This window comes from Protopterus annectens, chromosome 4.part0, assembly GCF_019279795.1.
Source record: "Protopterus annectens isolate FY-2018-M chromosome 4.part0, PAN1.0, whole genome shotgun sequence".
In the NCBI taxonomy this organism is placed as follows: domain Eukaryota; kingdom Metazoa; phylum Chordata; order Ceratodontiformes; family Protopteridae; genus Protopterus; species Protopterus annectens.
The window spans coordinates 108008595-108036449 of record NC_056733.1 but is presented as its reverse complement, the minus strand read 5'-3'; the positions used below and the strand labels follow the sequence as shown (position 1 = coordinate 108036449).

The 27855-nt window shown below is 42.8% G+C and overlaps 1 protein-coding gene across 1 annotated transcript in view; it reads right to left on the bottom strand.

Moving 5' to 3' along the window:
- Positions 1 to 27855, bottom strand: part of LOC122799215 (myosin phosphatase Rho-interacting protein-like) — a 2938789-nt gene that overhangs the window by 534545 nt on the left and 2376389 nt on the right. The window contains exon 17 of the mRNA XM_044068133.1: positions 94 to 211. Within this exon, the coding sequence (XP_043924068.1) occupies positions 94 to 211 (118 nt within the window). The remainder of the gene's footprint in view (positions 1 to 93; positions 212 to 27855) is intronic.

Here is a 27855-nt window from a genome sequence, read left to right as displayed (position 1 = left end):
CTTAACTGTAAACATATCCTCTTCATTCATGTTTTGCTGCAACAGCAATCACTAAAACAAAGAACAAAACTACAATTAAAAAATGTCACTCACTCATGTTGCCTGCATACTTCTTCTAGATCAACATTCTCAATATTGCTTGGTGTCTTCCTTGCTTTCTCCAGTTCTCTCTCTAGCTTACTTTGGTGGGCATTCTTCATGGCTTCAATTGCTAAAAGTAATATATGCATAGAAGGTAATGAGTTTTCAGTTTTGCTTGACTTGCAGGAAATTATGCAGATATTTCAGCAAACAATAAGTGAAACATTTATATTAAAAATAAAAGTATGCTTACTGTACATATGTAAAGTTCCGCTTCACAGCTTGAGAAACAGTACATTCATGCATGACAATACAAAACCAAAATACACACAAATATGCTCATAAAAAGTATGGCCAGAATTCAAGAATACAAGTACCAGCTATAGTGTAACAGATGAAAGTTATGTACTTAATATAACGTTAGAAGTGGATAGAGAAATCCACCCTCATTAACTGATCGGATCAAGGTTCATAGGTGTGTAGGTGTGTACTAGGCAAATTACCACTAGGGCCCTTATAAGCCTCGCTGTACAACCCAAATGGGACACAGAAATTTGATAAATAAGGGGTGATATACTGACTTTCTCTGTCCATCAGAGACATAGGCGCCAGATGAGGGGTGAATTTCTGATTACCTATCCACTGGTCCAAGTTGCACTGAGAGAGGGAGGAACTCTGCTTCACATGAGTGGGAAGCCTGCTACAGAGAATGAGAATTCTGGGAAAATTCTCAAGATTGGAGACATGCACTTATTAAACCTGTAGGGAGTAGGACAAACCCTGAGTCATATAGACCCTTAAGTCTACTTTCATGTTGTGGAAAAATAATGGAGAAGGTAATACTGGATAAGTTATTGTCAGAACTAGACAGGGTGGGACTTGAAACCATATATCAGCATGCATATGTTGAAAACGGATATATTATCACCTGTAACATGATGTTCTACAACAATATAACAACAGCTATGAATGAAAAATTGTGCTGTGATGTAATTTATATAGATTTAACTTAAGCATTTGACAGGATCATACACAAAACACTGATCAATAAATTAGTACAACTAGGTACTGCTGTACTCTTGATAAGATGGACAGCTGCATGGCTTACAAATAGGACATGGCAAGTATCATACAGCAACTGGACAGGTGAAATCATTGGTTACAGTCAGGGTGTCCCACAGGGCCCTTACTTGTTTAGATTGTATCTTTCAGACCTTTTTCATCTGAGGTGTTCTACTGTCTATATGCAGACGACCTTAAATTGGGTAAACTGATTACATGCGTTACAGAAACTGATTACATGCGTTACAGATAAGGCATATCTGCAAAATAACTTGACTAAACTGACCATTTGGGCACAGGAGAATAATATGCTGATAAATATTTGGGAGACATAATTGAAAGGTGAATATTTAATACAGCACACAGTGATTCAATTGTAGACTCATTTAAGGACCTGGGTATATGGGTAGATTCAGCTATGAGTTTTTCTAATCAAATCAACCAACTGGTTAATGATAGCTATAAAACTCTAGGTTGTATGAAAATATTTATAAAGTCTAGGAAATCAAAAATAGTGAAGTCATTGTTTGTTAGTTACATTAGACCCAAACTTGAGTATGGAATAACAATATGGAAACCCTATAAGAAAACAAGCATGAGTAAACTGGAAAGAGTACAGCGGAAATATATCAAGGGCATCCATGGATGTGAAAATTTAAGTTATTATGAAAGACTAAAATATCTGAACTTGTAGTGTCTCTTAACAGATATCTAAGAAGAGATCTTATTCAGGTATATAGGGCATTTAGAGACAACTAACTCTGGGAATGTTTGGGGTTATCAAAAAGTACTAGTACATCAGGCAACCTATGTAGAAGATTCTACAGGAATGAGAAGTGTACTAATTGGTTCTCTGACAGAGTAGCTGACACATGGAACAGACTACCAAATTACATTAAAGCAACTACTAGTTTAGATATTTTTAAGAACAGCCTGGACACTTATGAGAACAAGTGTTTTGGTACATTGGCAAACTAGAAGGGCACTAAGGCCCATGCTTGAAATATCTGTATGTCTCTCAGTGTCCTATTGATGTAAGCAACATTTACGTATTTTAATCTAGTAGTTCTGATGCTGTTTGTTTTGTGGATGTGTAAAATGTTCATCATAACAGGGTACAGGCATGCCTCGTATACCAGGCAAAGATCATCTCTCAGCAGTCTTTATGATATGGAGTAAATAGAGAGAACTTTTGACATGACCGTACCATAAAGTACAGTTTTGTACCTACCATAAATATAGATGTTCGAGTGTAAACACTGCTGCAGTCATTATACTTGGGTTATCCTGCCGTCAGGCAGTCCCGCAGTCGGCCAGAGTTCCAAAGTCTTGGTCTGGCATCGGTTGCTGTCGCCTCCTCCCTGATGTCAGTGCGACAGGGATATATAAGATGCAGCCGACACCATTTTCTTCAGTTTTTCTTGCCCCAGATGTCAGGTGCCCCCAAATAGGTAGGCAATTCAAACTACTAGTAAAAAATACAGAAGAAAAGCAAACAACCATTTTTAGATAGCAACAAATACTCCCCATAGGTAATAAAGGGTAGATGCCCTAGGTAAGTACCAGAAAGTAAGAGGGGAAGGAAGGAGGGTAAGCTGGACTGCATCAGTGTTTACACTCGAACATCTACATTTATGGTAGGTACAAAACTGTACTATGTTCATCGTGTTACACTGCTGCAGTCATTACACTTGGGTGGAATCCCAAAGCTGAAGTAGGGAGGCTGGATCTATAAGGCATTAGGGGTGGCTATAAAGCCCTGCAGTACAGCAGTGGCGAAGCCAGCTCTGGATTTGGAGTATAAAGGCAAATGGTAATGCTTGGTGAAGGTATGCACAGAACTCCATGTTGCTGCTTCCAAAATATCCTTGGTAGGTGCTCCTCTGAGGTAGGCAGTTGAAGTGGCAGTTGCCCTGGTGGAGTGAGATCTAATGCTGCTAGGTACAGGTTTCCCATGGTGGGTGTAGCAGAAACGTATACAGTGTCCTATCCATTTTGAAATAGTCTGCTTTGAAATGGCTTTTCCCTGTGCTCCTGCAGCGTATGCTACCAATAATTGCTCAGATTTTCTGAAAGCTTTGGTTTTGTCCAAGTAGAAGCGTAACTGTCTGTGAACGTCCAAAGAATGTAGTAGTTTCTCCCCTTTGTTCTGTGGTTTTGGATAAAAAGTTGGCAAGTGAATAGTTTGGTTGAGAGCCACACTTGATACCACCTTTGGCATAAAAGTAGGGTTAGTTCTTAAATACACCCTGTCCTGGTGGAAGATGAGGAAAGGTTCCACTACCATTAGTGCCTGTAATTCTGAAACTCTTCGTGTTGATGTTATTGCCAGTAGCAGAGCAGTTTTCCAAGAGATGCATTTTAATTCTGCTGTGTTAGCTGTCTCAAAAGGAGGTAAAGTTAATTTTTCCAAAACAAAGTTGAGGTCCCAAGTTGGTGTTGGTGCTCTATGGGGTGGTCTTATGTTTTTAGCCCCTCTGAGGTACTGTTTGAGCAAAAGATTAGAAAAAATTGGTGGATCCGTGTTGCAATGAGCAGAGATAGCTGAGGCGTGGATCTTGATGGATGAAAAAGAGAGGCCCTTGTCCAGCATCTCAGTTAAGTATTGAAGTATCTGAGGAATGTTTGGGACAAGAGGGTCAAGGCTGTGCGCTTGGTTCCAGGCACAGAATCTCTTCCATTTATCCGAGTATGCTTTCCTGGTGTTAGGCCTTCTGGCCTCCAGAATGACATCCATAACAGCTTTGGAGAGAGGCATTGCTTGCTTGACTAAGGAATTTTCCATGCAGCTAGATTTAAGGTCTTTAGCTGGATGTGAAGTATCTGACTGCTGTGCTGTGTCAGCAACTGTGGGATTTGAGGCAAAATCCAGGGTGGTTCTTGTGCTAAGTTCTTTAAGATTGGGTACCAGTGCTGGCGTGGCCAGTCTGGTGCAATCAGGACCATTTCTAGCTCTTCCTGCCTGGCTTTTATGAGTACCTTTGGAAGGAGAGGTAAAAGAGAGAAAGCGTATACGTGTAGTTTTTTCCAGCTGAATGAGAGGGCATCCACCTTCCATGCTTGTGGATGGTAGCTCCTTGTGCAGAATTTCTGTAATTGGCAGTCCTTTGGGGAAGCAAACAGATCTATGTCCGGGCTCCACCATTTTTGTGTTATCATTCTGAATATTTGTGGGTTCGGTTCCCATTCGTGTGGGTCCATAATGTTTCTGCTTAGATCGTCTGCCAGTGTGTTTTTCTCTCCTGGCAGGAACTGTGCTTGCAGATGAACTTGGTAGTTTAGAGCTGTGTTCCACAAGGTCATGGCTTGTCTGCAGAGGGGGTAGGAGTGTGTGCCCCCTTGCTTGTTTATGTACCACATAACTGTGGTGTTGTCTGTCTTTAGTAGTAACTGTCCTGGATGCAGTAGGTCCTTGAAAGCTATGATAGCATTTTGTACAGCTAGCATCTCTTTTTGATTGGTGTAGAGATGTCTTTGTTCTGTGGGCCACTCTCCCTGGATACATTTTCCTGCCATGTGTGCTCCCCAGGCGTAATCCGATGCATCTGTTGTCAGTGTCTGCCTGGCTGTGGGTTGAGTGAAAGGCTGTCCCTTGTTGAGGTGACAAGCTTGTGCCCACCATCGAAACTCCTGTTGTAGGCAAGGAATTAGTGGTATAACTGTTTCCAAACTTTGACAGTGTTGTGACCATACACTCTTTAGGTACCATTGTAGTTTCCTCATATGCAGTCTGGCATATGGAATTAGTAGTATGCAAGATGCCACGTAGCCCAAGACCTGCAGAATTTTTCTTGCAGGGAATTGGGTCTTTGTTGCCATTAATTGAAAATATTGAGTCAGTTGTCCTTGCTTGTCTGGCATGAGATAAGCCATCTGGGCCATTGTGTTCAAGCTGGCACCCAAGAATATTATCTGTTGTGAGGGCAGTAGTTTTGATTTATTTTCGTTTACTGTGTACCCCAGGCAACTTAATAACTTTTTTACATACGCCAGATGCTTTAGTAGAATGTCCTTGCTGTCTTGCTTGAATCAAGCAGTCGTCCAGGTATGGATAAATCTGAATTCCTTTTTGCCTGCAAAATGCAATTACTGGTGCCAGGCACTTTGTGAAGAACCTGGGCACAGCAGATAAGCCAAAGGTCAGTGCAGAGAATTGATAGTGCATTGAACCAGCTAGAAATCTGAGGTATCTTCTGCAGTTTTGTCTGATAGGGATGTGCAGGTATGCCCCTTTGAGGTCCAAAGTCACAAGCCAAGCTTTCTTGCCCAGCATGGGAAGAAGCTGCTGTAGTGTCAACATCTTGAATTGCGGAACATCCAGGTAAGTGTTTAATGAAGAAAGGTACAGAATGGGTCTCCAGGCTTTGTCCTTTCTGGGAACCAGAAAGAGTCTAGAGTAAAATCCTTGTTCCTGTGGTGGTACCTTTTGAACAGCTCTCATGTCCATGAGTGCTGTAATTTGTTTTTGAGCCTCTGCCCATTGATTTGGTGGCAAATTTGGCATTCCTTTTAGCCTTGGCAGGGTGTGAAAATGGAACTTGTAACCTTGAGATACAATGTTGAGAACCCATTTATCTTTGGTGATGCAATGCCAGTTGTGATAGAAAAGTGCCAGTTTTCCTCCTAAGGGTGCTGCCAAGAAAGAGCTGTTTGGCAGCTGCAGTGGAAAGTCATTGAGGCTGTTTTTTATAAGGTTGAGGCCTGTCTTCCCCTTCTTTCTGGCCTGGTGTACTCCATTGTTGAGGCCTGTAAGGGCCTTGTGTCTGACCTCTACCTCTTGGACGTCTGTATCTGCCCCTTTGAGGTCTGTCTGTGACTGGAAAGGACCAATTCTTTGTTGGCCAATTTCTGCTAAAACGAGGAGGCTGAAACTGTAAGAAATATTTCACCGTTTGCATAGATTTTGCCTTATCCTCCAACTTCTTTAATACCTCCTCTGCCTTAACTCCAAACAGCACATCCCACTGCAAAGGTGCAACCAGTAATTTGACCTTAACATGATCTGGTAATGTATGTTCTTTTAACCAAGCATGCCATGTAATGACACAGCCTGTAACTGCTGCTCTACAGGAGGCCTCTAAGGAATCAAACCCACATTGCAAAGTATGTTTTCCCACTTGTTCAGCTGCATGCAATAAATCCTGCATTTCTTTTAGGTTAGGAGGATCTGTATCTGGAAGCATCTTTTGTTTCAACTGAGACATCAAAAATTGCTGTTATTTTAGCATGTGAAACTGGCAATTCAAGGCTCTCATTGCTAAAGTTGCAGACGTATATACCTTCTTTCCCCATCTGTCTAATGCTCTGGAGTCTCTGTCAGAGGGGACTGGGTTTTTTGCTGATGAGGCCTTAATCCCTTTGAGTCTCTGAGAAATAGTTTCAGGGTCAGCAACAGGGCTTTTGTACAGAAATTTGTGAGAGTCAGGGACTCTGTAATATCTATCAGGTTTAACTGGGGCTGGGGGTAAGGAGTCAGGGTTTAAACTGGATTCAGTGTACACATCATCCACAATATCTAAAACTGGCGGGATAGCATGGGGTCTGTGTTGAGGCAATAAAAGGAAGTCTCTGAGCCTTTTCTTGGATTCTGAGTAATCCTGGCCTTCCCAATGGAAATGTTCCCTCATGGTATGTAAGGTCTCCCCAAAGGAGTAATCCTCAGGCGGAGAGGCTGATGGAATTGATTCCACAGCATCAGAATCCTCATAAGGGGGTAAAGAATATCCTAGGTCCGAGGAAGAGTCTGAGGAAATGGACACCTGGTCAGAAGATTCATAGTCTGCATCCTGCCTGGGCCTTTTATCAGGAGGGGGATGGGACTCCCTGATCAGGGTGATTAGGTCCTCGGCCATTTTTAGCATTTGTTTCTTAGGCATGGAGGCCTGTCCTGGAGAGAGTTGTGTCTGTTTCTTTGCTTTTAAGGGGGGCTTAGACTTAGCAAAGGGTTTAATGGTTAACTGGGTAGGTCTGAAAACACCCTCTGTAGCTGTGGATTGCTCAGCTACTTCGGTTCCCTCTGTAGGGTTAGGATCGGAAAGTTGAAGACCTAGTGCGTCTGAAGGCCCAGCCAACATGGGAATCGGCGGCGGTCTGTGGTTCTGTGGAAGCGGTCAGGGGCTGCATAAGCGCCTCGCTGAAAACCGGAGAACCGGCGACCGGCCAAGAAGAAGCCCCGTCGTCAGTTTTGGGCCTCGGATGCCTGTCCTTGTCCTTGCGCTTTTTATGCATTGCGGTCGTCGGAATTTCCGACTGCATGGTGTAATTGAATTTTCTGCCAAAATAATGTCGGGCAAAATCAAACTGACGTTTAATAGTGCTCTTGTTAAACCTAGCACAAAACCGACAACCAGTGATGTCGTGGTCAGGGCCTAGGTAGGGAATACAATAGGAGTGCAAATCCTTATGAGGTATTTGCTTCCCACAGGAAATACAGTTATTAACTTTTACTGACATCGGTCTGAGGCAAGAAAAAGTTTCCCCAACGGGGTACTTAGCTTTTTTAGAAGACTTCGGTTCTGGATTCGGAATGAAAATCTCAGGAGTCGGCCGACCTGCACTTGCGAACTGCTTCTGCTTCGGGCACCGAGCGGCAAGAAAGATTGAAGAAAATGGCATCGGCTGCATCTTATATACCCCTGTCGCACTGACGTCAGGGAGGAGGCGACAGCAACCGACGCCGGACCATGACTTTGGAACTCTGGCCGACTGCGGGACCGCCTGATGGCAGGATAACCCAAGTGTAATGACTGCAGCAGTGTAACAAGATGAACATCTATAGATGTCCTTGCCTTCACTGCTGCAGAAATCTTAACATATGGGGATTCCCTGCTGTGGAAACCTGACATCAGGCCAGTCTACAAGAGACTCTTGTTGCTTTAAAGGTACGCCAAATGTCACCCAAATGGTCCTTGTGTAGTGTAGGGCATAAAGGTGACATTCAATTCTACCACAGTCAGAACTCATTGCCCCAGTAGGAAAGTATGGTTGTGTACACTTAGCATAAATGTAGAGGTTCGAGTCTATTCACTATTGCAGTCATTACATTTGTGTAAGCCTGCTGGCAGGTTGCCCTCAGTCAGCCTGAATTCCAAAGTCTTGAGTCCTGCGTCAGCTGCTGTCGCCCCTTCCCTGACGTCAGGTCATCAGGGGTATAAAAGAAGTAGCCGATACCATTTTCTTCAGTTTTTCTTGCCCCAGATGTCAGGTGCCCCCTAAAAGGGTAGCAAAAATTTATATATATAAAAATACATGCACCAATATAAACTTTACCTTCATCTACAAGCAAATACATCACATAGGTTGTATAAATCAGAGATGGAAAGATAAGTTCCAGCAGAAAAAAGAGGGATGGCGGGTGGGTAACCTGGACTGCAACAGTGAATACACTCGAACATCTACATTTATGGTAAGTGTACACAACTGTACTATGTTCTTCGTGTTTCACTGTTGCAGTCATTACATTTGGGTAGAGTCCAAAAGCTATGGTTGGGAGGCTGGAGATAAACTGCATTAGGATTGGCTATGAGGCCCTGCAGAACTGCAGTGGCAAAGTCTGCCCTGGATTTAGAGTAAAGTGGCAGATGATAGTGCTTTGTAAAGGTGTGCATTGAACTCCAAGTAGCAGCCTCTAAAATGTCTTTGGTTGGTACTCCCCTGAGAAAGGCTGCTGAAGTGGCTGCAGCTCTGGCTGAATGTGGCCTAATGCCCTTAGGCACTGGCTTGCCATGTTGAAAATAGCTGAAACGAATGTAGTGGGCTATCCACTTTGAAATAGTTTGCTTTGAGATAGCCTTTCCTTGTGATCCTGCAGCATATGCCACTAGTAATTGCTCTGTCTTCCTGAAAACTTTGGTTCTGTCCAAGTAGAATCTAAGCGGTCTGTGTACGTCCAAGGAATGCAGAATTCTCTCCCCCTTGTTCTGTGGATTTGGATAAAAAAGTTGGCAGATGAATAGTTTGGTTAAGAGCCACACTGGACACCACTTTAGGCATAAATGTCGGGTTTGTCCTCAGAGAAACCCTGTCTGGATAAAAAGGTTCCACAGCCATGAGTGCCTGAAGCTCTGAAACTCGTCTTGCAGAAGTTATTGCTAGGAGCAGAGCTGTTTTCCAAGATAAAAACTTTATATCAGCTGGCTCAAAAGGAGGCAGGGTGAGTTTTGCCAAGACATAATTGAGGTCCCATGCAGGTATTGGTGATCTCCCTGGAGGCCTTAAATTTTTGGCTCCTCTGAGGTACTGCTTTAATAAAGGATGAGAAAATATTGGTGGCTCTGTATTGTAATGAGCCGAAATGGCAGAGACATGAATTTTAATTGATGAAAAAGATAGGCCTTTGTCCAGCATCTCAGTTAAGTATTGCAAAATCTGAGGAATATTTGGTACAGCTGTATCAGTTCCTTGTGCCTGGTTCCAAGCACAGAATCTCTTCCATTTTCCAGCATAAGATTTTCTAGTACTAGGCCTTCTGGCTTCCAAAATGACATCCATCACAGCTTTACTGAGAGGTGCATTTTGTATGATTACATTATCTGCCATGCTGCCAGGTTTAAAATCCTGAGATGGCTTTGCAGGATCTGATTGTTTTGTTGGGACAGTAGATGGGGTATTTGAGGTAAGGTCCAAGCTGAGCATTGAGACAAATTCCTTAGGATTGGATACCAGTACTGGCGGGGCCAGTCTGGGGCAATCAGTATCATCTTTGGCTTCTCCTGTCTGACCTTTAGGAGTACCTTGGGGAGGAGTGGCAGTGGAGGAACGGCATATACTGATAGGTTTTTCCAGCTGAAAGATAGGGCGTCCATTTTCCATGCTTGTCTGTGAGAAGTCCTTGTGCAGAATCTTTTTAGTTGGTAGTTGTGAGGGGAGGCAAATAGATTTATGCCCGGGCATCCCCATGTCCTTGTTATCATGCTGAAGACTTGTGGATCCAGCTGCCACTCGTAGGGATCCATGAGGTTTCTGCTTAGTTCGTCTGCCAGAGTATTTTCCTTTCCTGGCAGGAATTGCACCTGAAGATGTACTTGGTAAGTCAATGCTGTGTCCCACAAAGTCATGGCTAGTCTGCAAAGGGGGTAAGAATGTGTGCCCCCTGCTTGTTTATATACCACATGACCATGGTGTTGTCTGTCTTTATCAGTAGTTGTCCCGAATGAAGTAGGTCCTTGAAGGCTGTCAGGGCATTTTGAACAGCTAGCATCTCTTTTTGATTGATATGTAGATGCATTTGGTTTGAGGACCATGTGCCCTGAATGCATCTTCCTGTCATGTGGACCCTTCCCAGGCATAATCTGATGCGTCCGATTGTTAGTGTCTGCCTGACAGGGGGGTAATGTGAATGGCTGTCCCTTGTTCTGGTGACAAGCCTTCGCCCACCATCTGAACTCCTGTTGCAGGCAGGGAATGAGAGTAATCATTGTCTCCAGGCTGTGGCAATGTTGAGTCCAAACACTTTTTAGGTACCATTGACGTTTCCTCATATGCAGTCTTGCATATGGAATTGGTAGGATGCAGGATGCCATGAAGCCCAAAGCCTGCAGAATTTTTCTTGCAGATAACTGAGCCTTTGTTGCCAACATCTTGAAATAGGAAGTCAGTTGCCTTTATTTGTCTGGCGTGAGATAAGCCATCTGGGCAGTTGTATTTAAGCTTGCACCCAGGAATATTATCTCTTGAGAGGGTACTAGTTTTGATTTCTTTTCATTGACTGTGTACCCTAGACATGTTAGAAGTCTTTTCACAAATGCCAGATGCTGTAGAAGAATGTCCTTGTTCTCTACTTGAATTAGACAGTCGTCCAAGTAAGGATATATTTGTATTCCTCTTTGTCTGCAGAATGCAATTACTGGTGCCAGCCACTTTGTAAAGACCCTGGGCGCAGTAGATACGCCAAAGGGCAGTGCAAAGAATTGGTAATGAATTGAGCCAGCCTTGAATCTGAGGTATCTTCTGCATGATTATCTGATTGGGACATGCAGGTATGCCTCTTTTAGGTCTAAAGTCACAAGCCAAGCATTCTTGCCCAGCATGGGCAGAAGCTGCTGCAAAGAGTTAACATCTTGAATTTTGGTATATCCAGGAATGTGTTCAGAATAGATAGGTCCAGTATTGGTCTCCAGGCCTTGTCTTTTCTGGGTACCAAGAACAGTCTTGAGTAAAATCCTTGTCCCTGCTCTTGCTCTGGTACTTGTTGAATGGCCCCCATGTCCATGAGGGATGAGACTTGTTTTTGTGCCTCTGCTCATTGATTTTTTGGGAGATGTGGCCAGCCGTTTTTCTTTGGCAGGGTATGGAAATGGAACTTGTAGCCTTGTGACACTATGTTTAGAACCCACTTGCCCTGGGTTATAATGTGCCAATTTTGAGAAAAATGTGCTAATTTTCCCGCTAAGGGTGCTGCCAGGAGATTAGTGCTTGGTGCAGGCAGGGGAAAGTCATTGGGACTGTTTCCTGTAAGGTTGTGATTTGTCTTCTCCAACTTTGGAGGTAGAAGCACCCCATTGCTTTGATCTGTATGAACTTTGTGCCTGGGATTTGCCTCTAGGGCATCTGGATCTGCCCCTTTGAGGTCTGTCTGACACAGGAAAGGACCAATTCTTTGTAGGCCAGTGTCTACTAAACCTAGGTGGCTGTACTTGTAAAAAATCTTTAGCAATTTACATAGATTTAGCTTTGTCCTCCATTTTCTTTAACACCTCTTCTGCCTTAACACCAAACAAAGTATCATGCTGTAAAGGTGCATCTAATAATTTAACTTTCACATGATCAGGCAGATTTTGTTCCTTTAAACAAGCATGCCTCCTAATTACAGAACCCGTAACTGTGGCCCTGCAGGAGGCCTATAAAGAATTAAAACCACATTGCAAAGTATGCTTTCCAACTTGTTCAGCTGCATGCAATAAATCCTGCATTTCTTTGTTTTCTGCACATTCAGAGTTTAACAACATTTTCTGTTTAAGCAATGCCATGACATGTTGCTGATATTTGAGCATATGAAACTGACAGTTTAAGGCCCTTATAGCCAAGGTAGCACGTGTAAACCTTTTTTCCCCATCTATCCAGTGCCCTAGAATCTCTGTCAGAGGGCGTAGGGTTTTTTGCAGCTGAAGCCTTAACTCCTCTGGGACCCTGTGAAATAGTCTCTGGGTCTGCAGCAGGGTTTTTAAAAAGGAATTTATGAGTCAGGAACCCTGTAATATCTATCACGCTTAACAGGAGCTGGAGGTAAGGAGTCAGGGATAAGACTAGACTCCGAAAACACATCATCTACAATGTCTAACACAGGTGGAATGGCTAGAGGCCTGTGTTGAGGAAGTAAAAGGAAATCTCTGAGCCTCTTTTTAGATTCTGAAAAATCTTGGCTCTCCCAGTGGAAATGCTCCCTCATGGTATGCAAGGTTTCCCCAAAAGAATAGTCCTCTGGAGGAGAAGCTGAAGGTACAGATTCTTCAGCATCAGAATCTTCATAGGGAAGAAGAGGAATCAGAAGAAATAGAAACCTGATCTGAAGATTCATAGTCAGTCTCTTGCCTAGGCCTCTTATCAGGAGGGGGATGGGAACCCCTGATCAAGGTAATCAAGTCTTCGGCCATTTTGAGCATCTGTTTTTTGGGCATAGAGGCCTGTCCACATGGCTCTTGAGTTTGTTTCTTTGCTTTAGAAGGTGCTTTAGTCTTTGCCTTTGAAGCTGAAGTCGGTTTAATGTAAAGATGTTTAGGTCTGAATACACCCTCAGAAGCCGGTGCCTGCTCAGCGGCTCCGGACTCATCTGAGGGGATAGTATCCGAGGCTCCAATACCTTGAGTTTCCATCGGCATGGCCGACCCCACGTGGGAGTCGGTAGCGGCCTGTGACTCTAAAGTAGCGGGTGTCAGGGGCTGCGAAAGCGCCTCACTGAGAACCGGCGACTGGCTCAGGAGAAGCTTCATCGGTTTTGGGCCTCGGTTGTTTATCTCTCTCCTTTTCTTTGCGTTTTTTGTGAACTCCGGTAGTCGGATACCTATCCGACGACATTTCTGGATAATTAAACCGGCTTCCAAAATAGTTTAAAGCAAAATCATACCGATGCTTAATAGTGCGTTGGTTAAATCTAGCACAAAACCGACAACCAGAAACGTTGTGATCAGGGCCTAGGCAAGAAATACAGTAAGAATGAAAGTCTTTATGAGGTATTGCTTTCCACAAGAAATACAATTAATTTAATTTTTCTGACATCGGTCTGGAGCAAGAAAAAAGTTCCCCCAACAGGGTACTTAGCTTTATTGAAGACTTCGGATCTGAAATTCGAACACGAAAATCTCAGGAGTTGGCCGACCGGCACTTGCGAACTGCTTCTGCTTTGGGCACTGCGCGGCAAGAAAGACTGAAGAAAATGGTGTCGGCTGCTTCTTTTATACCCCTGACGACCTGACGTCAGGGAAGGGGCGACAGCAGCCGACGCAGGACCCAAGACTTTGGAATTCAGGCCGACTGAGGGCAACCTGCCAGCAGGATTACCCAAATGTAATGACTGCAACAGTGAAACACTAAGAACATCACCAGTCCAAGGAACTCAAGAGGTAATCTGTACATTAAGGAAGGCAAAAGACTAGGAGGAAGAAGGGAAGGAGTGAATACTGCAGCAGTGACACAAGGACATCTACCGTTGTGGTAAGATTTTACACAACTGTACTATGCTCTTACATTCACTGCTGCAGTATTCTTAACATATGGGAGAGTGTCAAAGCTCAACAGGAAACTAGGGAGGGGAAAGGAGCAGAAGAGTCCCCTAAAAAGCCATGAAGAATGACACTAGCAAAATCAGCCCTAGCTCTAGAGATACTACCCAACTTGTAGTGCTTGGTAAAGGTATGCACAGAAGTTCAAGTAGCTGCTTCAAGAATAGTAGTAGTATCTAAGCGCTTGAAAAAGCACTAGAAGCCACAGCTCTAGTAGAATGAGTCTTGACTGAAGAGGGAAGGCTCTTGCAATGAAAATTGTAACAAAAAGAAACAGCCTTAGAAATCCAAGAAGAAATAGCTGCTGCTTGGATACAGCAAGTCCCTAAGATCTAGGATGAAAAGAATCAAGTAACTGATCAGATTTTCTAATATCCTTAGTCTTATCCAAATAAACCCTGAGTTGCCTATGCACGTCCAAAGTATGCAGTACCCTCTCACTGTCAGTTTGTGGACAGGGGAAAAAGTAGGCAGACTAATAGACTGATTAAGTGAAAGCTCATTAACCACCTTAGGCATAAAAGAAGGGTTAGTGTGCAAGGACACACTGTCCTCATCAAAGATCAAAAAAGGAGGACAATCCATAAGGGCCTGTAACTCAGACACCCATCTGGCAGAAGTAACAGCTAACAAAAGAACAGTCTTCCAGGAACAATACTAGAAGGAAGCTGAAGCAGCAGGCTCAAAAGGAGCCTGAGTCAACTTCTTCAAAACAAAATTAAGATCCCAGGGAGAAGGAATAGGCTTCCTGGGAGGTCTTATATTAAGGATGCCTTTAAGAAATTGTTTCACTTCAAGTCTAGAAGTTAAAGGAGGAGAAAAAGGCAGAAAAGCAGAGAGAGCTGATAAGTGGGCCTTAACAGAAGAATAGACCAAACAAGCATTGAGCAACTCACACAAATAAGAGAGAACCAAAGGAACATCCATACTATGTGGGTCCATGTTACGAGAGAGACACCAAATAGAAAACCTCTTCCATTTGGATAAGTAGGATTTCCAAGTAGTAGGTTTCCTGGCCTCTTGCAGGACTTGAAGCACATCCTCAGAAAAAAACGTGTCTATGAGGAATCAAAATCCTACCATCCACAGTGTTAGCTGAAGTGTGGGCAGGTGGGGTTGATGAGAGATCCCTTGTCTTGTCAGAGCAGATCCACCCTGTGAGGTAACTTGTGATGACTGCCCCTGGTTCAATGCAGAAGAGGAGGAGGAGCAGTGGCCAAAAGGGAGTCATCAACAAGATTTTCGGAGAATCCTGCTGAATTTTGAACAGGACTTTTGGAATGAGAGGGAGTGCATAAAGAAACATCTCCTTCCAAGAAAATAAGAGGGCACCCACCCTCCACACCAGAGAACCTGGGACTCTGGCACAAAACAGAGGATGTTGTCTGCTCAGAGGGGAGGCAAAAATGATTCACTTGAGGAGCACCCCACTGGGGGATACACATCCCTGTGAAGCATCCATTCATGGGACTGAGTTATGGACGTACTCAGAGTGTCTGCCACAATGTTCTAACCAGAAGGGACATAAACTGCCTGAAGATTTGCCTGAAGATTCACTTGATACTTGACAGCAAGATTTCACACCAGAAGTGCCAACTGGCAAAGAAGATGAGATTTAATTCCTACCTGTTTGTTCATATACCACATTACTGTGGTATTGTCTGTGAACACATTGAGAGGCTCTCGAGAGAAAAGAGGATTAAAGGCCTGAGCAGCCAGCAGAAGAGCTCTCATCTTTTTGACACTGATGTGCTCCTTCTGCTGACAAGGCAACCACACCCTCTGAACTTATAGAGAGCCAAATGTCGTCCCCATCCCATGTCTGAAGCGTCTGTGAATAATTCCAGAGAGGGAAGGGGGGGTGAAAAGGGAACCCTTGACTCAGAGACAACTGCTGAATCCACCAGTGAAGTTCCTGCCTGAGACAAGGAAGATGAGGAACTACAAAGACTAGAGGATGTGCATGTTGAAGTCACACTAACTTCAGAAACCTCTGAATCTTTCTCATGTGAAGTTTTGCCACAAGGAGCATTGGAAATGGTGGATGCCATGAAACCCAGAGCTCTCAGAAACTTCCTGGTGGTAATGGAAGCCAGAGGAAGAAGAGTGTGAAAGAAAGAAATGAAAGTTAAGGCCTTTGGAGGGGCCAGGGAAGCCAGCATTGGCACCGTCTGAATCCTGCAACCCAAAAAATGATAATCCTGAGAAGGAGCCAGAGAAGACTTTCTGAAATTTATAGTGAACCTCAGACTCTGAAGAAGGGAAACAGCAACATAAAAACTTTGCAAAAGGGTCTCTGGAGTAACAGGTCATCCAAGTAAGGAGAAATTTGGAACCCTTGAAGTCTGCAAAAAAAGCAATCACAGGAGCAAGGCATTTGGTGCACAAACTTGGAGCAGTAGAAAGGCCAAAGGGCAACACACAGAACTGAAAATACCAAGAAGCAACAGAGAAACACAAAAATGTTGTGAAAAGAGGATGGATCGGAATATAGAGATAAGCATCCTTGAGATTCAGAAACATCACACAGGCCTGGGGGGGGGGGGGGGTAGAACGGAAACAGAATCTAAAGGGACAACATCTGAAAGGAAGGCACTTTTAGAAAAGTGTTTAGATGAGAGAGGTCTAGAATAGGTCTTCATGCGCCTTCTTTCCTGGGCAATAGAAACAGTCTGGAGTAGAACCCTTTCCCCCTTTGGGAAACAAGCACCTCTTGAATAGTACCCTGCACCAAGAGATTTTTGAAGAACCTCTGGAAAAAAGGAAAGTTGTTCCCAATGAGCCAGAGGAATGCCCATAAAAGGAGGATGGGATTTCCACACCTTGAAGTACCCCTGACGAATGACTGACAAAACCCAAGAATCCTGAGTGATTTGAAGCCAAAACAAGAAGACAATAAGATAGGTGAAGAGAAAGAGGAATGTGGCTGGGAAGGGATGGATAGTTATACTGCACCTAGTTTGTCTGGAAAGGAAGGGTTTGGAGTCCCTGAAAACTGAGGAACCTTATCAGGAGGAGCCTGTTTGCCACTCTTCTTAGCTTTAGTAGAAGGATGTGATTGCCTACGAACAGAGATAGGCTTAGCTGGGTAGTTTCTCTGAAATTTAGGCACAGGAGAAACAAACATGTTTAAGCTCCTGTAAGACCTTACCCTTATCCTGAAGGGACTTAAACAAGCAGCAGCTTCTACAAACAAAAGCGTAGAATCAAGAGGAGCATCCATAAACTTAAGCTTAATATCATCAGACAGAGGTTGAAACCTAAGCAAAGAATACCTCCTCTCATCACTGAACCAAAAACAGCAACCCTAAAAGAGGCATCTGCCACATCATAACTATATTTAATAGAATGATGAACAACTTAAGAGGAAGTTCCTAGCAATGAAAGAACAGAAGTTTGACCCTCAGAGTCTGGAAAATCACAAATAAGTTGACCGGCCTGAAAAAGATGAGCCAACACATGTGCAGCTGATAATTAATAGCCCAAAAAGCTAGGGTAGCAGAAGTGTAAACCTTCTCACCCAGCCTTTCCATACCTCTGCTGTCCTTGTTAGAAGGCAATAACTTGGGCGAAGGAAGCAACGAGAAAACTTATCAGAGGATACAGACACGAGAGAGGGGTCAGCAGCAGGAAATTTATATAAAAAATAACAATCCTTAGACACCCTGTAAAAGCTGTCAGGTTTCCTGAGAGCAGGGGGCAGAGAATCAGGGACATGACAGGCATTGGAAAAAACATCCAGCAAAGCATCCAAAACTGGAGGAATAGTCGCAGACTTAGCAGATTCCAAACACAGCAACTCACAGTACCTCTTATGGCTACCAGAGATCTGAACACAATCCCACTTAAAAAATCCATCATCCTAGACAGTGTCCCCCCAATGGAAATTTCCTCACAAGGGACATCAGGACTTATAGATTCGTCCTCCTCATCTGACCAACAGTCTAAAGGAGAAGGAATGAGTGGAATAAGTCAGGGATTCATCATCAGAATCTGACTTATCCTCAGAAGAATCCTGTTCTCTAGGCCTTTTAAGGGAAGTAAAGGACCAAGGACGAGTAGGAACCGAAAACCCTTGAGGAGCCTTTAAGGACATTAAAGCAGTAAACAGACCCTAAGTAAAGGCCTGCCAGTTACTCTGTGGATCCCTAGGAGCAGAAGAAACATGTTTAAGTTTTTGTTTCTTTTTTAAGGGAACATCCACTATAAAAAACTGAGAAGGCTCAGACCCAGGATGACAGTTGCGAACCATAGAAGGAACTTCTTCCCCAACTAAAAAGAGAGGAACTCCCCTAGGTCTCTCAGATAAAATCAACCGTTTCCCCTGAACGTCCGACACAGATGCCTGCAAAGCCTCTTCGGATGTGCTGCCAGTCGGATCCTTATCGGCCTCCAACACATTCTCATCAAAGAAATCCAAAACACAGCCAGGCAAGCCTCTGGGTTTGTAAAGACCTTGGGAGAAACAACTGGCAGAAGTTGGACAGAGAAAGATTCTGGCTGTACCTTTTTCACCTTCTTCTTCCCTAATGGTTGACCCTCTGGGTGGGAGATTCCTTCCACTGTATCTTTATTGAGAAGCTTAAGACACAGTTTCTTAAGATACAAGGAAAGGGAAGAAAGTCTACTGTGCAGGGTTTCTGGGACAAATGCGTGACAAACTGAACAAGATGTACGGTCATGAGAAACTCCTAAACAAAAAAGACACTTATCATGGCAGACTTTATGGGGAGTCTGTCTCCCTCACTGGCATTTACCTTTCCTGGATGACATTAACCCCAAGAAGCACAAAACAAGACAAAAAAAACTCAACAGGGCACTTATCTGCAACTGCAAAGAAGTCAGCAAACAAGCATATGTAGTCACTGGAGAACGAAAATGCATTCAACTGTTAGAAAACAGATGCAAGCAAACAGACCGATGGTGAAAAGATACGTTCGGACTACTGGCAAAGAAGTTCTGACTATGGTAGGCCTGAATGTCACCTTTATACCCTACGCTATTGCAAGGAACATTTGGATGATGTTCGGCATACCTTTAAAGCAACAGGAGTCTTTGATAGACTGTCCAGATGTCAGGCTTCCATGGCAGGGAATCCCTATATGTTAAGAATACTGCAGCAGTGGATTTAAGGACATCCTTTGTGGACATTCAAGTTACTGCACGTGCCTAGTCAGGTACATACCAAAGGGAGAATTACATTCTATGATGGGTCTGACGAGGGCTATGTACACTGATATGATGACCTCTTTGGACTGAGATGCCATGACATTGCTTATAAGTTGAGCAACATAAAAAGATTTTCTTAGCACCTTGGACACATGTTAGTCAAAGGCTTGACACATGTTAGTCAAAGGCTAGGTTACTAACTACATGAATTCTCAGATCATGGACTCCTGAATCAACTTTTAGGGCTGTTTTATTGATGATTTATTAACCTGGGGTGGCCCACTTTCGAAAAGGTACTATAATGCATTTCTTGGTACTTTGGCACCAAGCATTTGTCTGTATTAGATCTACCTGAAGGCTGTTCTCATCTGGGGGGAACTCAATGACTGCTCTAAGTTTGCACAATCTGCAAACTTGGTTAGCCAAAGGCCTCTGACATTGGCTTTGATATCCAAGAAGCAGATGTCAAAGATGAGTGGGCCTACCACAGAACACTGGGGGACCCCACTGTGACCATCCTTCTTTGTGGAGGTGGCTCACAGATTCTAACCTCCTGGGTACTATAAGTGAGCCAGCAAGCTATCCAGTGTGTTATAAAGGAGTTTACACTTAGGTTCCACAACTTTATTGCCAATGCCCAAGTGGGGTATTTTATCAAATGCTTTAGCCAGATCTAAGTAGACAGTATGCACCATTTTCCCCTCATCTACTGCCTTAATGACCCTTTCAAAGAAGTCTACCAGATTCAGTAAGGATCTAAAATTTACCACAGTAGATGTCTGAACAGATCACTATTGCAGTAGCCTAAGCTATACAGGATGTACTGTGCCAAGGATCACATGTCTGGACAGCTTCCAAAGTTTTAGGGCTTTTTCCATATACTTATAGCTTGAGAGAGAAACAATATAAAAGCAGATGTATGGGTGCCAAAAACCAGGTTCCAGCTCTGTTAAGAAAATATGTAGTACGGGGAGATAGCTCCCCCTCCCCTGGCAAAAAATAAGGGGGAAGGATGGAGGGTGTTTGAACTGAAACAGTGATCTATTCGAACTGAAACAGTGATCTATTTGAATACAGACTGTTATGGTAAGTGTACTTACACAACTGTAATATGTTCATCATTACATCACTGGTGCAGTAGTACAAGCTACATGCAAAGGGATAAATACCAAAGCTTAGAAAGAAATGGAGGACAGGATGAAGGATCAAAGTCTAGGACCCACTAAAGAATGATTCTAGCAGACCCTACCCTGTCCTTAGAGGAACAGTCAATTTTGTAGTGTTTGTTAAAAGTAGAAGAAAAGACCAAGTTGCTGTCTCTACAACACTTCTTGAGACCACTCTTTTCCAAAAAAAAAAAACCAGCAGAAGTAAATATTGACCTGGTAGAACAGGCTCCAACTTTTTTCTGGAAATGCCTTGCCATGATATTAATAACAAAACTGAATGTCATGGGTCAAAGATATTGAAATACTGTTTTGATACCAATACTGATATGTCTAAGAATTTTAGGGGTAAAGAACATACAAACTAAAAAGGATTGAATGTAGTGTTCCATCCTTAAGCAAAGCAGACAGGATGTATTGTGATCTTTATACGGAATTTAATGACCAAATAAACACTTCCACTTTCTCTTACAAATAATTCTGAGAAAAGAAAATTCTGAGAAAAAAAAAAACAGATACATTTCCTCACAAAAATAGGAAGAAAATCTCCAGTGGGGTACTTATCTACCCACTTGACAAGACTAGCCAACTGCTGATCCTTAGAAGTCATAGCTGAGAGTGAGACTTGCTGGCAGCTTCAAGAACAAGAATGTTCTAATCTTTGGCACCCACATATCTATGTTTATACCAACTTGCTGTTGCGCTTTAATGGTTTTGAGGGTGCATGGAAGGTGAACTAAAACTTTTGAAGCTGGATGGGCATGCAATCCTTGGCAAGATACAACCCATACAGTTTAGCTACTCCAACACTGATCAAATAATGAACAACTCACTGTATGCATGCTAAAGCACTGCCACTTTTTTGTCAATATGTGAGTCCTGCTATGAGTAACCATAATGAGAAGGTACAGAAATGCTTCTGGGCTACTGTGACTCTGTCAAAAGTGAAGTTTAGTGTATATATTAAATAGATGAAGGGGAGCAACTCTCCCAAATATGTAATGTTGAATTAATTATTAAATGGGTGTTAAACACAGTGAAATGTCTCTCTTTGCCAATCTAAATCAAAGCCACACATACAGACTGGACTACTGCAGTTAAGAGAAACTATTCTTAAACCAACTTTAAGAGATAAGTATAACATAAAAATAGGGTCAAAAAAGATAAGTGTTGGTAAATGTTTTAGCAAAGTGATGTGGGGCCACTGAAAGGATGCATACTAAAAGAAGTAAGTGGGGGGTTGGGAGGGTGGCCTAATGGTTAAGGTGTTTGCCTTACAAACACAAGGTGCAGTGTTTGAGTCTCACAAGGGATAATTGGCTAGGCTTAAAATGGCTCGCAAGGGCAGTTAGCTTAGTACTAACCTATGAACCTATGAACCTATGAACAAATTGCTGGAAGGGTGCTTACTAAAGATGTGCAAAATGAATGTGTACACAAAGCTGTGAAATGGAACGTTTGTGGAAAATATTGTTGCAGTATGAAGCATGCGTTTAAAAACACTTGTGAAAGAAATGAAAGACTCATGAAGTGAGCATGGCAAAACTAAGGCGGGTGTTCAAATTACAAACAATAATTTACTACATTTTAAATGAAAAAGCATAACCAATGCACCATAAAGCATCGTGGTGTCAAATTACCTGTGACGTGGTGAAAGATTTAGAAAGTCTTTTTAGTATAATGCAAAGTGCGAAAAACCAGTCTGCTAAAAAAGTGAAATGATTAATAATGTGCAAATTATTGGGAATACTCTGTAGTCAGAAATAATGGTGAGGCCAAAAAGTACACTGGCTTTCTGAGAAACTAAGTCAGACAATTTTAAAGTGCATACACTGAGATGTAGTGAGGAAAAGTACAGTAGTGGCTTGTTAACAAACACAAGCCAAACAGTTCTGAAATGTGTGCACTAGGAAATGGTGACTGCACTGCATGTTATTAACTTTATAAACAATGAAGTACAACTGAATCTAAGAATTCAATAGTATGGTGTGTCTGAAACATTTATAGATTCACAGACATTCCAAGGCCACCTAGTCTCATGATCAATGACAGCTTGCCATACTTAATTTCTCCAGGTGAGACATACCAGTCAATCCTACAGTAAATTTGTGGATACCTACCCAGTAATCTAGTTTAAAGTATTTTAAAGTACTGCTGTGAGGAAATAAACCTAGTAACACTTTTACACTGAGCCATTTATCCTGTGAGATGTACTAAAATTCTACTGAAGAAATTTTGTGGCATGTAATGAACTGTGTGCTAGAAAAACGGAACCCAAGCAACTGTGAACTTTCTACAATAAAAAAGGTGGTTAAGCAGGAACTCAAGCAAGTGAAAGCCTTTACAGTGAAAAGAAAATGAACTATAACTCGTTGAGTATAAAGTTGATAGCTTTATACTGTGTACAGTGAAAATTTTAAGCCGTTGATGCAATTCACAGTGTGGTGTTCACAACACTGGAAAAAAAAATCAGTATTGCTTATATGAACCTGACATTTCTTGCACATTTTAAGTTTAAATGAAGTGCAGATCACTGCTGCTAATGCATTTTGAGAAGTGCACTACATTTGAAATGTAACTTTTTGGTACAGATTGATGAAACTGTGTAAACCCTGCTTGTTGAGAAGGAGAAGCACAGAAATGTGCTGCTTGTAGAAAGCAGTGACAAATTGTGGAACTTTATACAGCACTGAATCTTACTATGTGAGATTTGTAGCAAAGTGAACAACTACCTACAGTGAAACTTACTGGGTGTTGCTTAATACAAAGTGCATAATTTACACACTACCTGGACAGTAGTAAAACTTGTGGCAAAATATACGACACACCTATGGATACAGCAAGTTTCCAGTACTGAACTGTGTACCTACAAGTGGATTTGCAGAATGTAAATTTGCCTATGTCACAGGTGATAATTCAATAAAGGTGTTTGAAAAAAAAAAGTCTTGCTCCAACAACTAAAGTAAGTCTTTGTGGCAGTTAAAAGGGATTTGAACTTGTGGGTTGCATGACATTTCCCTATAGGAACAACTGCTTTGGAATAGGTCAGAAATGCAATTCAGCTGTGAAGACACAGCTGCAGCAAATTCACTGTAGGCACACTGAAGTGGCTCCACACCCACTGCTATAATAACCAAATGCAAAGGGGAATAAAATGTGTGCGACTTGTCCAGCCTGAAACTTACAGGGTCAAACAAACAGGTTGAGACCTAGTACAAGCAGCTGAAGGTGCTAACACAGTGGTGGAATGTATATCTCCCTGATCTTTCGATACTGCAGCAACAACATATGATGGATGCCTGCAAAAATCCCAGTTCGGGGGGGGGGGGTGACCATCACTTCCTGTGGGACAGCCATTGTGTCTGGGGAACACTGCCTAAAACCCATACAGAAACACAATTTGACTATAGCAATGTACAGGATTTCCTCCATGCTGTTGCACACATCTACAACATGTAGTTGCATAAAAATGTACTGTACATCAAAGCCCAACACTCAAAGCTTAACTTGACACATTCATAAAGACACTGTTCATTAGATTCTCCATCACTGTCACACCGGCTGCACATTCTGCTGCAGGTGCCTGCTATACGGTCTGCTGTCTCTAGGGTCCAGGGGGAGCTGGTATGGCCACAGTGCCCCCCCTCCCCTGCACTTATCTCAGCTAATGGCATAGTACTCCATGCTTATCTGTGCTCACAGTGAATCTGCCAAAGCTTTTGTTTCTGCAGCTGAACTGTAATTCAACCATGGGTCTTGAACCAAATGACCTACACATGGAGATGTCCTGCAACCTATAAGCCTGAAGTCAGTAAAAAGGTATCTTGAGGGAAAAAAGTTCTTTATTGGTGTTATACTAAAGACTTGGCAAAGAAATGGAGTGTGTGTGTGTTTGTATGTGTGGGGCATTCTGTAAAACTAAAGTTAGTGTAAGGTACTAATTTAAAAAGTAGAATAATCTGGTAAGGAAAAGTGGGTTCTCTGCTTTGAAAACCACAAAAAGGTGTTGCTTTTAGGTTCACAGGATGATACTAGGCTATTGGCCCGGAGGCCCTTATAAGCCTAGCCAAGAATTTTGCCCATGTTCCCTCAATGTCAGCACCTGTTTCGCCTGTCCAGCAGGGACACAGGTGGCATTCCTAGGGGTGTATTTTCTATTTCCCATCCACTATTCCAGGTTCCTCTTAAAGAGAGCTAGAGAGGTACTCTGCTTGACATGGAGAGGAAGTTTATTACACAAATGGGGGAGTCTTTGGGACACAAATCTATCCCACCAACAAGTTCTATTAAAGTCACAGACCAGGTTAAGACCTTGCATGTGGGTTGCGTGAGTGGAGTTTGACTTATGGATATGCAGCAACTCCATCAAAGCTGGGTCCGAGATGGCCTTGTATTCCAGACACAGGTTACCTCTGAGCCGTCTGTATGAGCCTGAGTAATTGGAAAGGGCTTTTAGCCTATCTGCATAAGATAGGTGCTTGAAACCTTGGATTTTCCTGGTCAGGAACCTCTATGGTCTCTCCAGCTGCTGCATGTGCATGACAAGGTACATGCCGAAGGGGGCACTGTACTCGATAACGGGTCTGATAAGGAAGGAGTACAGAGATGTTATGACGACCTTGTTCCTGGATGAAATACCTTTATTTATGACATGGACCATGTAGAAAGCCTTCCGTACAATGGAGGCAATGTGGTGGTCAAAGGTCAGGTTGCTATCAACCTGGGTGCCCAAGTCACTCACGACTGATTGTGTACTTAGTACATTCTTATTAATGTGATAATTAGTGGGGATGCCATTTCCCCAAAGGGGATAATGATGTATTTCTTGGCATTCAGTTTGAGGCCATGCTTCTGGCACCAACCATTAGTTTGGGTAAGGTCCTCTTGGGGGATGTTCACATCACTAGGAGAATTTAAGACAACGCCCAGCTTGCCATCATCTACAAACTTGGTCAGCCACGGGCCATTGGTTTTGGCTGGCACCTCAGAAAAGTATATCCCAAACAGCAGAGACCCTAAGACTGATCCTTGGGGTACACCGCTCATTACAGGTCTACTACTACGGGTAGCGTCCCCTAATTTGACCGAGTAGCTTCTATCAGTGAGCCAGTTAGCTACACACCTGGTAACAAGCGGGTTGAGCACTAGCTGGGAGAGTTTATCTATTATGCCCGAGTGGGGAATAGTGTTGAGTTGAAGGCTTTGGCTAGGTCAACATAGGTGGTATGCACAGTCTTCTCCTCGTCCATGGCTTTGTTGACAGTTTCAAAGACATTGACCAAGTTTAACAGGCATGATCTCCCTTTGACAAAACCAAACTGTATGGGGTCAAGCATTTGGAGGTTGACAATGTCCTTGTTTATAATGTCCATGGATAATTCGTTCCATGGTCTTGCAGATCAGGCTAGTTAGGCTGATGGGCCTATAACTGCTTGGGCCAGTGGATGTTCCACTTTTGTGTAGAGGGATGACAGTGGCTGCCCTCCATTCAGCTGGGATGAAGCCGGTGCTCAGGCTTTGCTTGAATAGAAACCTAATGGAGCTGAGAGTTCATGCCTGAGTTCATATGGGATACAGCCAGGGATGTTATCGGGTCCCATGGAGACTGTATTTTTTGCCTCTGAGAGGGCATTAAAGACCAGCACCCTTGGTGATGAGGGGGGCAGGTGCTGGGGATGCCCTGGTTTACTGATGGGAGGTGAACCTGTCTGCCAGCAGGCTGGCTATATCTATGGTGTTTGTGTATGTGGTGTTATTGACCACCAGTTCAGAGCACATTTGGGTGTTACCTTTGAGACTGCGAACATATGTGAAGGCAGCCTTGTGATTGTCCTTAGTGGATGTGGCCAATTTGGACTCAAAGTTGGCCTTAGAGGATTCCAACAGTGATCTTATTTACTTGTTCAGACAAAGGAGAGATTGCTTCCAATTTGGCACCTGTTCCTTCTTGGTCCTGGACAGCAAGTTTTTCCTTTTATTATAGAGTTTGTTTATTGCTGCTGTCTACCAGACAGGTTTACTCTTCTTTGAGGAAGATGATTTGGTCTTGTCTGGTACTGCAGAGTCCATATACAGCTATTCATGTAGGTTACTCATAGGGTTTTTTGATGTAGGCTTGGTCATTAGTGCTAGTTCCAACTGAAGGGATGGTGGCTGTGAAGCTGCTTATACCTGCTCCGAGGAGATTGTAGTCAGCTTTGGAAAAGTTTTTTTGTTTGACCCTGATTGGGGGGGGGGGGGTGTTCAGGGGAGATGACTTCAAAGGTGATTGAGCTTTATGGTCGGATCATACCAAGTAGGATGTCACTGTAGGGGTGCTACAGTGGCTAATGTTAGGACCAGGTCCAGGATATTTTCACCTTTCATAGGGGTATTGACCAGCTGATGCAATGTACTGGCATTGACAAAGTCGAGGAATCTCTGGGCGTTCATGTTTGGGCTAGAATAGGTCTTCCACTTTATGGTTGGGTAGTTAAAGTTACCCGGGATCAGGGTACAGGGCTGAATCTTGATGGACTCAAGTAAGTCCAGACAGGTGGAGTGGGCATCCTGAGTCATGGTTGGGGGTCTGTAGCTGTAGCTAGCTATTAAAATGTTAACACCCTCTGACAAGGAAAGGAAGTTCACTATTGCATAAAGCAAAAAAGAGACAGTGATTCTAAATGTGCACCATCTGACAGTGAAAAAAGGTACATTGTTCTGTAGTATAACAAAAGAAAAAAATATTTATTTATTGCTTTTGTTTACTGGAAAAGTCTGACTAAGCACAGGTCACACTTTCAGAGGAAGCTGGGGAGAACTGTTCCATTTCACAGAATGAGTAGAAGGCAGTTATACAAAATTTGCATAATAAATGTACACATAAATGTATGTACATATAGAGACTAGTAATGATATGGCAGTTAATCAAAAAAGTAAAATGTACATATACAAAATAGTAAATACACACACACACACAGAATGGTAATAGATCAGTTAATGAAAACATGACAGTTAAACGAAAAATACATTACAAATGAAAAATACAGTAAAATATTAGCTGCTCTCAAGCTTATAAACTAATTACTTTCAAATGGAATCAGTTGAAAATTCATATTTTGTAGCAGACAGTGAAGTAATTATAGGATCAAGATGGTTACAAATTATGAAGGCGTATTGAGGCATTAAGTGAAAAATGTGCGCAAACTTGGCAAAACTGGTAAATTGCCTACATTGAAAAATGAGCAAACGTGGTAATAAAAAGACCAATACTCTGCTGCTATCATGGAAAGGAAACAAATGTTAAACTCTGCTGAGATACAGTAGCAGGGGTTCACAAAAGAAAGTGGTGCTTTCCAGCTACATCTTGTCACAAACGGACTGTGGTGCAACAGAATGTGTGTGCTTTCATCAAAGTATCTCTGATAGGCAGGGGCAGGTGGATATTTTGCAGGCCACTGTTTCAACTATGCAAAGGGAAACCTTAGCTGAGACCAATGACTCTGGCTCTAACCGTTATAAGAGAGTTGGAACAAATAATGCTGAAGAGCAGAACTTTTTTTTATGTTGTTAGGAAACTATAACTTGTAGAAAAAAAAACAGATTCCTTCAATAAATCTGCATAAGGAAGAACGGGTTATCCAAGAATGGGAGACAATAACCAAGACCCTCTCTCTCTCTCT